Source organism: Hypanus sabinus, chromosome 5, assembly GCF_030144855.1.
Source record: "Hypanus sabinus isolate sHypSab1 chromosome 5, sHypSab1.hap1, whole genome shotgun sequence".
In the NCBI taxonomy this organism is placed as follows: domain Eukaryota; kingdom Metazoa; phylum Chordata; class Chondrichthyes; order Myliobatiformes; family Dasyatidae; genus Hypanus; species Hypanus sabinus.
In genome coordinates this window covers 178,259,079-178,273,200 of record NC_082710.1, presented here as the reverse complement: position 1 = coordinate 178,273,200, position 14,122 = coordinate 178,259,079, and the positions used below count along the sequence as shown (strand labels likewise).

Genomic DNA, 14,122 nt, shown 5'->3' with positions numbered 1-14,122 from the left:
AAGGAGGAATATTTTTTAGACAGAGAGTAGTGAAATGCTCTGCCACAGTCTGCGGTGGAGGTCAAGTCTGTGGGTATATTTAATGTGGAAGTTGATAGTTTCCTGATTGGTCATTCCATCAAAGGTTATAGCATGAAGGCAAGTGTGTGGGGTTAAGTAGGATCTAGGATCAGCTATGATGGAATGGTGGAGCAGATTCGATGGCCTGAATGGCCTATGTATTGTGGTCTCATGGTCTACCGCTCTAATTTTTTATTTTGATCTATTTGCACTAATTATTTAATTTAAATATTTTATATATATATACTTACTGTAATTCACTGTTTCTTCTCTATTATCATGTATTCCATTGTACTGCTGCTGAAAAGTTAACAAATTTCAGAACATCTATCGAAGATATTAAACCTGATTCTGCTTCTAATAGATGATCAGGGGTATTGATATATCACAAAATATTTACAAATCAACCTTGTTATGGGTTTGCACCTTATTGTCTGCCTGCATAGCTCTTTCTCTGTACTTGTAACATGTCTTTCTGCATTCTGTAAATGTCTTTCCTTTGTGCTGCCACAATGCATGGTTGGAATTCTTTGAGGAGATTATATTTGTATGTTTGGACTTTTAGAATGCCTTTGACAAGGTGCCACACATGAGGCTGCTTACTAAGTTAAGGGCCTATGGTATTACAGGAAAGTTACTGACCTGGTTAGAGAATTGGTTGATTGGTAGGAGGCAATGAGTGGGAATAAAAGGATCCTTTTCTGGTGGCTGCCAAAGACTAGTGGTGATCCACAGAGGTCAGTGTTGGGAGCATTTATTTTTATGCTGTTTATTTAGATTTGGAATAGGTGGCTTTGTTGCCAAGTTTGCAGCTGATATGAAGATTGATAGATGGACAACTAGTGTTGAAGAAACAGGAAGGCTGCAGAAGGACTTAGACAGATTAAGAGAATGGGCAAGAAAGTGACAAATGAAATACAATGTTGGAAAATACACTTTGGTAGAAGAAATAAATGTGCAGACTACTTTCTAAATGGGGAGAAAATCCAAAAATCTGAGATGCAGAGGGACTTGGGAGTTTTTGTGCAAAACACCCCAAGTGTTAACTTGCAGGTTGAGCTGGTGGTGAGGAAGGCAAATGCAATGTTAGCATTCATTTCAAGAGGTCCAGAATACAAGAACTGACATGTAGAGCTGATATTTTCACTGTGTCTCGGTACCTGTGACAATAATAAACCAATTTAACAATTTAGAAAGTTAGTGCCTGGTAGAAATTGGGTTAAGAAAATCTATTCTGGCCCCAACACACTGGTGCAATTATAAAGAAGATGCGCCAGCAGCTTTATTTCGTGAGTAGTTTGAGGAGATTTGGTATGTTGGCAAATTTCTACAGATGTAGGGTGGAAAGCAACTGCATCACATCTGGTATGGAGGTTCCAAAGCACAGGATTATGAGAGGCTGCAGATGGTTCTAACTCTCCATCACAGGCATAACCCTCCCCACCTTTGTGGACAGTTTCAAAAAGTGATGCCTCAAGAATCCCAAGGACCCTTGCCAATGTGACAAGCCTTCTTCTCATTAATATCATCGGGGAGGAGGTACAGGAGCCTAAAGGCTCGCACTCAGTGATTCAGGAACAGCTTGTTCCCCTCTGTCGTTGGATTTGTGAGTGCTCTATGAACTTGTGGTTCCTTTTTGCCCTCTTTATATTGTTGGCACAGCTGTAGAAGCTGCTGGGAGAGCACATCTCACACAACCTCTCATGGTTTGTGAACACAGTCTACACAATCAGGAAAACTCTCCAATGCCTCTACTTTCTGAGGAAGCTGAAGAGAACTGGACTACGCACGTCTTACAGACTATGAGTTGGACCGTGCACACCATTCTACAGATGTGCAGTAGAGAGCATCCTAAGAAGCGGCTTCAATGCATGGCACAGAAGCTGCATTCTGCAGACAGGAAGGCTCTACTATGGGCAGTCAAGACTGCCCAGTGCATCACTGGCATATCTGCCATCGAGGGCATGCAGTATATATAGAAAGGTGCTGGGAAAGAGCCAATAACATCATGAGGGATCTCACACAGCCTGCTCATGGTCATCAGAGAGGACGCTACATAGCATCCATGCCAGGACCACCATAATTGTCAAGGGTTGCTTTCCCCAAGCAATAAAGCTGATCAGCACTGCCACCCACTACCTACACTGCCAACCACCACTGCTTTGTCATTTCCTGTCAGAATCACCTTATGTACAGACACTCCTGTGCCTAGCATCACTTAATGGACATAGAACCAATCGTTGCACAGTTCTGTCTGAGCTGCATGGCCACACAGTAACTGCAATGCCCCTATGCACTTCGCCTTTGCTGACGGCAGCTGGAATATTCTTTCATATAAATACCAGACAGTTTTCAGGAGGTGTAAAAATTTCCTGCTCAGAGCAATAGTTGGGGTGTGTAGTTGCAAAAAAACTCCAGGGAGCATTGAATCCATGTATATAAACTAACTTATGTATTTATATTTATTGTGGTTTTTATTAGTGTTATAGTTTTTCTCATTGTGTTTGTGCTGCATTGGATCTGGAGTAACAATCATTTCATTCCCCTTTACACTTGAGTACTGGAAATGACAATGTACAATAATATACAATCCTTGTACATTATAATCCATAGCAATCCTACGCCTTCGCCCCGCACTCCTCATTTTCTTTCTCTTTTGCTCTGGACTGTTGACACAAAACCATAAATTTCACTAAGTATGCGATAGTGAGAAAACTGATCCTGAAACCAAGACCGGTGAACGCTGGAAATTTCCAACAGTCCCCGTGAGTAGGGAACCAGAAACAAGATGAAGAGTACTTCAGAAAGCTAAAAGTACAAAAGAAACAGAAAGTGGGGAATTCTCACCAGATCAGGCAGCATTCTTTGGAGTGAGACACGGAGACACGGGGATCAAGCAGACCGTTTCGTCACCTGCTCTGCTCAGTACCTGATCTGGGTATTAACCCCTTCGTGGTTTGCCACATAATTTTAAACTCTATACATTACAATAAGAAATATACACATATAATTAAATTTAATAAGTAGTGCAAAAGCGGGCAAACTGGTGATGTAGTACACTTCATTTTCGATGTCCATGTGATGAATAAATCAACCTGAATCTGAAATAATCCGAGGCTGTCTGTCTGTCTGTGAGGTCAAATGTTATTTTATCGTGCAAGAGATCGGTACCGAGTTCAGTTCCGAAAGCGGGATAACAATATTCCCTGTAGAGATCTGTAAAATTCAGTTTTGCAGCGTTTCTTTTATTTCCAAATATATATATATATATATATATATATATCCCCTCCTCCTCTTGTCTCGATGCCCTCTGGGATCTTGCTGTGCACCCGTTTTCCTGTTCGATCCTGTCATACCAAGCGCCTGGCAAAGCTTGCTACGTCTTGGAACTGCCCTCTCGAGTGGTTGCTGGGACTGGGGCAACGTGTTCCGTTTCTTGTGAAAGAAGTTGGCGAAATTGTTCATTGGGCTAAATTTAGAAAAGCAGGCTCCGCCCACTCTCTGAGCTATCCCTTTCAGATGATGGCTTCTTTCGTTTTATTTTCCAGCGCAGTCCGACTGCCGGGGTAATTTCCCCTGCCATTGCATCACCTGTATGAGGCGTGTTATCTGTCTGTGCATGTGTAGATCGCTTGCTTTATATAGAGCTGCTTTCACATGGCTAAGTCGCACAGAACAAAGGCAAGGCGCCGAAAACGTTAGACAGAACAAGACTCGGACAAATCATGAGCAAGGAAACAGTACTGGACCCTGAGAGCGGGACGATAGTCGTCATCCGAGAGACCAAAGCCAAGAGGGATTGCCTCTGGCCAACGCTCTGCGCCCTGGCCGTGCTCGGCTTGGTGGCAGTCACCTCTTTCTTGGTCCTGTGTCAGCTGAGGGTGCTCCCGACGCAACAGGTAGGCAGAGGGCTTCCGGCGGCTCGCTTCTTTCACCGCTTTTTGGAGACGGGGCTGAGGACGCGGGGTCGCGCACCGGCTGCAGCTCCGGACATGTTATGACCCCCTTTCTTCTCTTTTCAGAAAACTGACGCTTCCGAGCTGCAGAAACTGGAGGAGACTTCAGCCGATGGAGGTAGGTATTTCCCTCCCTCCACTATCTTATCTCCGTTCATCCGTCCTGCATTCCTAACCTCCTATAACACTTGGTTGTGAAACTCCGCTCTTTTTCCGCTCCCGCTTTTACTTCAGCATCTTTCTCCGACAACCTCCAGCGTTATTAGCCTTCGATCTCCCAACTCTCACCCTTTCTCTCGCCATCTATCTCTATCTGTTCATCTCTCTCTATCTATCCATCTCCCTATGTATATATACATAGATACATACATACATACATACATAGTTGCCTCTCTCCTCTCCATCTCTCCCCTGAACTCTAAATCTGGAGAAATCTTCCCTTCGTCCTGATGAAGGGTCTCGGCTCCAAACGTTCGTTGTTAACTCTTACCCATCGGAGCTGCCTGACCTGCAGAGTTCCTCCAGCACTTTGTATGTGCTACTCTTGACTCCCAGCTTCTACATTTCCTTCATTCTATCGGTCCTTCTCTCACTCCCCCTGTCTCACTTACCTCCCCACCACTTTTTCTCTCACCAAAAGTCTCTCATATTTTTCTCTATCTCTCTCCAGTCTTTCTTTACCACCCTCTCCCTTTGCTTCATGTTGTGTGTTCCCTCACTGATGAAACACATCTTGTCTGCAGGTTTGCCTGGCCTCATGAAGCAGGTGGGAAGCGACTCGAGAGGGAAGATTGCTGCTCACCTCGTCGGTAAGTGACCGTTTCTTTCACATCACCGACTACCGTGCGTCCCGAAGGCATCCCTCCCCTAAGGAGAGAGCCGCACGGGACAGCAGGGCCGACTGGGTCCAAATTGTGCTGTTACCTAGTCCTGGCGGGGTGGGCCGATGGGCAGCTGCCCTGTGCCGTGAGAATGCACCATCCTCCCTGAGGAAGGGGAGAGGGAAGAGGTTGCACCTCCTCACCCTCTGGCCCACGATGTGAGACGGTCAGCACGTGCAGTCCGCTGGGCACCTCCATCCTCCTACACACGTGGCCAAAGTTCTCCTTCCCTTGGTCCGGGACACTTCATGAACTTGAAATGTTTGGACATCACCTGTTTCTCCCAAACCATGAGGTGGGGGGTGCGGGGTGTAGAGACATATTGATAGCTGGGTAAGGCATGACAGATGACCTTCACTTCACCCCACATCCCCTCCCCTCCACTTATATCCACACAGGATCTTGCTGTTCGCTGTGTGTGACTTCCTCCTTCTGCTAGGAAGCAGCTCATTTCCTTTAAAGGACTGTAGGGTGGAATGTGGAACACGAAAGAGTACAGGCACTGGAATCTGGAGCAACACACAATGTGCTGGAGGAGTTCAGCACCTCGGGCGGCATCTATGGAGGGAAATGGTCCAGATGCAGAGTCTTCAACTGTCCATTTCCCTCCACCAATGCTGATTGTCCCCTTGAGTTGCTCCATCTTTCTGTACTGCTTTGAAGGTGGCCTGCCACTTTTTTATGCAAGATTAGAGTTATTTGTCACGTGTACATCAAAACAAACTCGTTTGCCTCATCAACCACACAGTCAAAGGATGTACTGGGGGCAGCCCACAAGTATTGCCATGCTTCCAGTTCCAACATGGCAACTTACTAGCCCTAACTTGTACAACTATGGGATGCAGGGGAAATCTGGAGCACGGGGGGAAACCCACCTGGTCATGCAGCAAGGCGGGGAAACATTACGGACTGTGGCGGGAAATGAATCCTGATCACTGGCATTGTGAAGTGTCACACTAACTGCTACGCTACGGGTGTTGTTGTTCTATGCTATCTTTGGTTTAATCCCCACCTCCTTCTCACCCACAGCACATTCAAACATCAAAGACAGACAGATCATCTGGCAGAAGGAAACGGACTCCACGTTTGGAGAAGGGGTCGGCTTTGAGAACAACGGCCTGGTTATTAAGACCCCTGGTCAGTACTTCATCTACACCCAGGTGGTCTTCTACCACAAAGGCTGCAAGGATCAGCCCATCTATCTCAGCCACAACATCTCTTCATACTCAAACAGCTACAAAAACGAGGAGAACCTGCTCCTGAAGGCCACCAAATCCGTCTGCCACTACGGCCAACACCAACAACACTGGTACAAGACCTCCTACCAGGGCGCCATCTTCCAGTTAGAGGAGGATGACCGCATCTTCTCCAGGGTCAGTGAGAAGGTGGTGGACTATGTGGACAGGTCCAGAGGAAAGACCTTCTTTGGAATATTTGCCTTGTGAAGAATTTGGTGAATGGTCGGGATTTTCAGACTGGAACACCACAGACACTTGATGGGACACCTGTTACAAATTTTAGTTGTTACAAAGCTAGCACATGTTTACATTTCTAATGTATTAAGTTCAGACTCTACACTTCCTTTCTGGATATGCCCAGAGCCTGTCTCACAGCCCGATCCTAGCGAGCACTGCCAAGTTGGTTTCATCTGACTTGGATCTCTTTCCAGAGTCAGAATTAAGGACAAAGTAACCTGATGTGTCAGCACTTACTTAGTTGGAATGCCTTCAAGGCAAGGTCTCCACCATGACACAGCTGGTGGGCTGTAAGTTCAGTCAAATGGTTTCACTTCCTATCCATCCATCCAGTGATTACAGTGCAGTGCCAATTTTCCTGATGCTAAGCAGGAGAATTATAAGATGACCACGTTCAGAATAATGATAATCCATTTGAAGGCATAACTAATATTAATTTATATTTAATTTATGTTTAAATTTATGGTTCTTTTTTGAAACAAGTACTTCTGAGGGAGTGTGTAAGCAGACAAATCCAAGAGGTAGCTGGAAAGGCATTGTGTCTGATATTCAGACAGCTTAGCTCTTGAAAGGTCTGACCAATACTATATTGTCTTTGTGTGGAAGCACATCTGGGTCCTAAAGCTAACCTTTAAAAGAATCTTTATCTTTAAGGTACTGGCAAAAGGCTCTCACATACTAATTGGTAAGGAGACTAAGTGAAATTCCCCACAGCCAACTTGCATCTCTTTCATGATTTGAGAAGATGCTTCCTTTTCCATGCTGACCACCGAATCAGCTAAAGCTAATTTATTCTACAAGCAAAATGAATCAGCTCCTCCCATGCAAGAATACCAACAGTGAAATATTTGGCTTGATTCGTGTTGCTGGGTCTTTTTGGATGGGATGTGATATGCTTGTCTCTTGTATTGAACACTGCTGGTGCTTCCTGGGCTGATTTAGTGAAGACATTTTGTTGTCTCATTCACAAGAATCTCTTCATACCATTATGCAAGCAGTGTTTCCAGAGAGGAGCTGTTCAGTTTCGTCCAGTGGGAATTTCCACCCAGGGCACTCCACTGTTACATATTAACTGTGGCAGAAATTAGGATTTAAAAATATATATATTATATATATATATATAAATTATATCCATTTTAAGGATGTCTATAATTATCCATGTATCTTGATGTTTCATTCTGGTTTAAGTTATTATTTAAAACTATTTATTGAAAGTTGATGTTATTGTTATTTATTTTATTTATATTATTATTGACTGTCAAACTAATGAACTGCTATTAATAAAAGTATTTTATGAGTGAAATGCTTTTTGTTTGCATTACCTGTAGGTTAGAATTATAAGAGGAGCAGAATTAGGCAGTTCGGCCCATGGGTCTACTCCACCATTCTATCATGTCTGATTTGGTACTCCTCTCAATCAACCCCATCCAGCAGCCTTCTCCCTGTAATCTTTGATACCCTGACTAATCAGACCAATCAATTTCCACTTTAAATATTCCCAATGACTTGGCCTCCACAGCCATCTGTGGCAATTAATTCCACAGTTTCACCACCTTTTGGCTAAAGAAATTGCTCCAAATCTCTGTTCCAAAGCTACGTCCCTGTATTCTGAGGCTTGCCCTCTGGTCCTAGACACCTCCACTATAGGACACATCCTCTCCATCTACTCATTTCAATATTCAGTTGGTTTCAATGAGATCACCCTCATTCTTCTAAATTCCAGGCACAAAGCCATCAAATACTCCTCATATGTTGACCATACAACCATAAGACATAGGAGCAGAATTAGGCCATTCATCCTATTGGGTCTGCTCCGCCATTACATCATGGCTGATTCTGGATCCCATTCAATCCTGTACACCATATCCTTTGATGCCCTGACCGATCAGGAAACTATCATCTTCCACCTTAAGTATACCCACTGACTTGGTCTTCACCACAGTCTGTGGCGGAGTATTCCTCAGAATTACTACTCTCTGGTGAAAAAAAAATCCTCCTTACTTCTGTCCTAAAAGGTTGTCCCCCAATTTTGAGGCTGGCCCTCTAGTTCTTGTCTCCACCATCGTAGGAAACATCCTCTCCACATTCACCTCATCTAGTCCTTTCAACATTCAGTGGGTTTCAATGAGATTCACGGCATTCTTCTAAATCCAGTGAGTACAGGCCCAAATACTCTTCAAATGTTAACCCTTACAGCTGCCAAATACACCTCAAATGTTAACCCCTTCATTACAGTGGCATGAGAGAGGTGTTGGACAAAGTAAATTGGAAGGAGCTGCTGGCAGGGAAAACAGCAGAGTAGCAATGGTCTGTATTTCTGGGAAAAATGAGGAAGTTGCTTTTCTTTGATACTTCCCTAAGCTATCTGTTTTAACCTTCCTCCAATATTCCCCTCCATTTCTTTTACAGGAATCTGCTAGAGGAAGGTGTCTCTAATCCTGGACTTCTTAAGTCTCTCTCTCAATAATGTCTGCGCAATAAAAGAGCTGGTGTTTGACCTCAGGAAGCAAGGAAGCATCCTGTGTTGGAGTGGAGGTGGTGGTGAGCATCAAGTTCCGAGGTGTAAATGATGCCAACAATTTGTCATGGTCCAGCCATGTAGATGCCACAGCCAAGAAAGATCACCAACACTCTTATTTCCATGGAAGGATAGGGAATAAGGAAATTCACTTGTTTCTGGTACCCCTTGTCAAGTTTTATAGATTCACCACAGAAATTATCTGACCTGGATTCACCATGACAACTGTTCTGTGCAAGACTGCAAGAAATTATGGAAGCTGCAGAGACTTGTGAATGAAATCCAGCCAATCACAAAAAACAGCACCCCCCCCCCCCATTTACTTCCTCCCTGCTTCAGGAAAACAGCCAATGTAATCAAAGGCTTTTCCACCTCCTTTGAAGAGGCAATAAGAGGGAATGATAAAGTTGAAGAATCACACCACCAGGATGAAGGACGGTGTCTACCCATTGTTATAAAACACTTGAATGGACCTCGAGTACAAGACTCAACAAAGCTCAGAACGGACAGAATTACTTTCGAGGCCACCTTACAACTTGTGTTCTCAGTATTTTTTTTTATCTGCACAGTTTTTCTACATTTGCGCATTTGTTATTTGTCAACCTTTGTATAGTTTCTCATAAATTCTAGTGTATGTTTTATCCCCTATAATTTCCTGCAAGAAAATGAATGTCATGGAAGCATATAGTAAGATACCATCAGTGACTACTTTATTAGGTACACCTGTACATCCACTCATTAATGCCAATATACAACAAGCTAATGTTGTGGCATCAATGGATAAAAACATGCAGACACAGTCCAGAGGTTCAGGTGTTGCTCAAACCACAGAATGGGGAAGAAATTCATCAAATTGACTTTGACCACAGAATGAATGTTGGTGCCAGATAGGGTGGTTTGGGTATCTCAGGAACTGCTGATCTGGATTTTCATACGGAACAGTCTCCAGACATTACAAAGAAAGATGTCTGAAAAACAAAACAAAAAAAATAATGCCCTGCCAAAGGGTTTCAGTCCAAAATGTGACAATACTCTTTTCCATAGAAGCTACCTGGCCTGCTGAGTTCCTTCTGCATTTTGAGTGTGTTTCTCGGATTAACAGCATCTGCAGATTTTAAACTGTTTGTGAAAAAATATCCAGTTCTTGGTGAAAATACCTTGTCAGTGAGAGAGTTAAGATAGTTCGAGTTGCCAGGAAGACAATAGTAACAACACATTACAAAAGTGATGTGCAGAAGAGCATCTCTAAATGCACAACATATTGAACTTCAAAGTGGAATGGCTACAGCAGCAGAAGACCATGAACGTACATAAGACCATAAGATGTAAGAGCAGAAGTAGGCCATTTCGCTCATTGAGTCTGTTCCATCATTCAATCATGGGCTGATCCAATTCTTCGAGTCATTCACACTCGCCTGCTTTCACACCAGACCCTTGGATGCCCTGGATAATCAAGAATCTATCTATCTCTGCCTTAAACACACCCAATGATTTGGCCTCCACAGCCACTTGTGGCAACAAGTTCCACGGATTTACCACCCTCTGACTAAAGTAATTTCTCCACATCTCAGTTCTAAATGGACATCCTTCAATCCTGAAGTCATGCACACTTGTCCTAAAATCCCCTACCACAGGAAATAACTTTGCCATATCTAATCTGTTCAGGCCTTTTAACATTTGGAATATTTCTGAGATCCCCTCTCATTCTCATGAACTCCAGGGAGTACAACCCAAGAGCTGCCAGATGTTCCTCATACAGTAACCCTTCCATTCCTGGAATCATTTTCATGAATCTTCTCTGAATTCTCTCCAATATCAGTATATCCTTTCTAAAATAAGGAGCTCTTATATTATTTACCTCTAGAAATGAATGCCAACATTGCCTTCACCTTCACAACTGACTCAACCTGCGGGTTAACCTTTGGGGTATCTTGTACAAGGACTCCCAAGTCCCTTTGCATCTCTGCATTTTCAATTCTATCCACATCTAAATAATAGTCTGCCTGTTTATTTCTTTCACCAAAGTACATGACCATACACCTTCCCACAATGTATTTCATTTGCCATTCCCTTAAACTATCTAAGTCTATCTGCAGGCTCTCTGTTTCCTCAACACTACCCACTTCTCCACCTATCTTTGTATCATCGGCAAATTTAGCCACAAATCCATTAATACCGTAGTCCAAATCATTGACATACATCATAAAAAGCAGCGGTCTCAACACCAACCTCTATGGAACTCCACTGGTAACCGGCAGCCAGCCAGAATAGGATCCCTGTATTCCCACTCTCTGTTATATGCAAACCAGCCAATGCCAATAGACAATAGACAATAGATGCAGGATTAGGCAATTCGGCCTTTCGATCCAGCACCATCATTAAATGTGATCATGGCTGATCATCCACAATCAGTACCCCGTTCCTGCCTTCCCATATCCCTTGACTCTGCTATCTTTAAGAGCTCTACCTAACTCTTTCTTGAAAGCATCCAGAGAATCGGCCTCCACTGCCTTCTGAGGCAGAGCATTCCACAGATCCACAACTCTCTGGGTGAAAAAGTTTTTCCTCAACTCTGTTCTAAATGGCCTAACCCTTATTCTTAAACTGTGGCCTTTGGTTCTGGACTCCCCCAATATCGGGAAAATGTTTCATGCCTCTAGCGTGTCCGATCCCTTAATAATCTTATATGTTTCAATCAGATCCCCTCTTATTCTAAATTCCAGTGTATACAAGTCCAGTCGCTCCAAGCTTTCAACATATGACAGTCCCGCCATCTCGGGAACCAACCTCGTGAACCTACGCTGCACTACCTCAATAGCAAGAATGTCCTTCCTCAAATTTGGAGACCAAAACTCAACACAATACTCCAGGTGTGGTCTCACCAGGGTCCTCTACAACTGCAGAAGGACCTCTTTGCTCCTATACTCAACTCCCCTTGTTATGAAGGCCAACATGCCATTAGCTTTCTTCACTGCCTGCTGTAACTGCATGCTTACTTTCAGTGACTGATGAACAAGGACACCTAGATCTTGTTGTACTTCCCCTTTTCCTAACTTGACGCCATTCAGATAGTAATCTGCCTTCCTGTTCTTCATTTATCCACATTAAACTGCATCTGCCATGCATCTGCCCACTCACCCAACCTGTCCAAGTCACCCAGCATTTTCCTAACATCCTCCTCATATTGTTAGTGCCTCCATAATCTCTCCAGCTACTTCCTTCAGAACCCAAGGGTGTATTCCCACAGGTCCAGGAGATTTATCCACCCTCAGACCATTAAATTTCCTGAGCACCTTCTCAGTTGTAATTTTCACTGCACAAACTTCACTTTCCTGGCACTCTTAAATATCTGGTATACTGCAGACGTCTTCCACTGTGAAGAGAATGCAAAATACACATTCAGTTTCTTTGCCATCTCTGTATTTCTCATTACCATATCTCCAGCATCCTTTTGTATTGGTCCTATATCTACCCTCGACTCCTTTTTACCTTTTATATACTTAAAAAAGCGTTTAGTATCTTCTTTCATATTACTCACCAGCTTCCTCTCATGATTCATCTTGTCCTTCCTACCCGCCTTCTTAGTTTCGTTCTACAAGTTTTTAAAAGCTCCCCAATCCTCTATCTTTGGCTTCCTCGTATGCCCTCTCTTTTGCTTTTACGAGGGGTGATTGATAAGTTTGTGGACTAAGGTAGAAGGAGATGAGTTATTAACCTCAAACTTTCTGCATAATCACTCAAAGAGTTGACCTGCATGTGCATGTAATGAGAGCTGTATAGCTCATCTCTTTCTGCTTAGGCCATGAACTTATCAATCACCTCGTACTTTTCCTCTGACTTCACTCTTTAGCCATGCTGGTATCCTTCTTCCCTTTGAAAATTTCTTCTTATTTGGAATATATCTGTCTTGTACTTCCATCATTTTTCACAGAAACTCCAGCCAACTTAGGTCAGTTCCCCTCTCATCCCATTGTAATTTTCTTTGATCCAATGAAATACCGACACATTAGATTTTATTTTTTCCTTCTCAAATTTCAATGTGAATTTAATCATATTGTGATCACTCTTCCCTAAGGGTTCCTTAACCTTAAGGTCTCTTATCACCTCCAGATTGTTGCCCACACCCAATCCAGCACAGCCGATCCCCTAGTGGCCTCAACAACAAACTTGGTGTTCTAAAAAGCCATCCCTTAGATGTTCTACAAATTCTCTGTCTTGAGGTCCAGTATGGACTTGGTTTTCCCAATCTACTTTCATGTTAAAATCCCCAACGATTATCATGATATTGCCTTTCTGAACCAGCTCTCTACCTCCTGTTGTAATGTGTAATCCACATCCCAGCTGCTGTTTGGAGGCCTGTATACAAGTGCTTTTAGGGTCATTGTACCCTTGCCATTTCTTAACTCAACCCATAGAGACTCTACACCTTCTAATCCTATGTCACCTCTTTCCAAAGATTTAATGTTATTTTTTATACACAGAGCCACACCACCCATCTGCCTACTAACCTATCTTCTCGATATACTGTATATCCTTGGACATTCAGCTCCCAATGGCAGCCATCCTTTAGCCAAGTTTCAGAGATGAACACAATGTCATATTTGCCAGTCTGTAGCTGAATTTCATGATCGACTATTTCATTCCTTATGTTGCATGCATTCAAATATAACCTTTTCAGTCCAGTATCTGTTGCTTTCTGTTTTAACTGCACCACACCTCAATTACTCTGTAACTCATGCCACTGGCTGTGATTATGCCTCATTTCCTACCGGTTCTTTCTATAATCTCTGCTGCACGCTACCTTTGATTTATTTCTGTTTCCCCTTCTTCAGCCCTAACACTCCAGTTCCCATCCTCCTGCCAAATTAGATTAAACCCTCCCTAACAGTTCTGTTAAATTGGGTACCTAATAAAGTGGTCATTGAGGGTACATATTTTGATAATAAATTTCTTTGAATTTTATAATTTGACTGATCTGTCTGGAAGGCATGTAAACACACCTTTTCACTGTATCTTGGTACACATGACAACAATATATAAATTACCAAATACCAGTGCCAAAGGTGAAGGATATCGAAATCAGCAGGACATCCCACTCACACCATACTCTACTCTGCTTTGCAGTGAGAAAGCTATGGGTTTAAGAGAGGCCATACTCCCCCAGCAGGCATGTGTGACAAAACTCCAGGAAATATGTGACATTTTGGAACAATCTGTAAAAGGGACATCTGC

General features: G+C 43.2%; 1 protein-coding gene across 1 annotated transcript; it reads left to right on the top strand.

Moving 5' to 3' along the window:
- The first annotated feature begins 3,725 nt into the window (after positions 1-3,725).
- On the top strand, positions 3,726-7,421 carry LOC132393838 (tumor necrosis factor-like). The gene is made up of 4 exons (XM_059969230.1): positions 3,726-3,959; positions 4,083-4,134; positions 4,760-4,825; positions 5,927-7,421. Exons 1-4 carry the CDS (start codon positions 3,786-3,788, stop codon positions 6,340-6,342), a joined length of 708 nt encoding a protein of 235 aa, XP_059825213.1. The 5' UTR covers positions 3,726-3,785; the 3' UTR covers positions 6,343-7,421.
- The last annotated feature ends 6,701 nt before the right edge of the window (positions 7,422-14,122 follow it).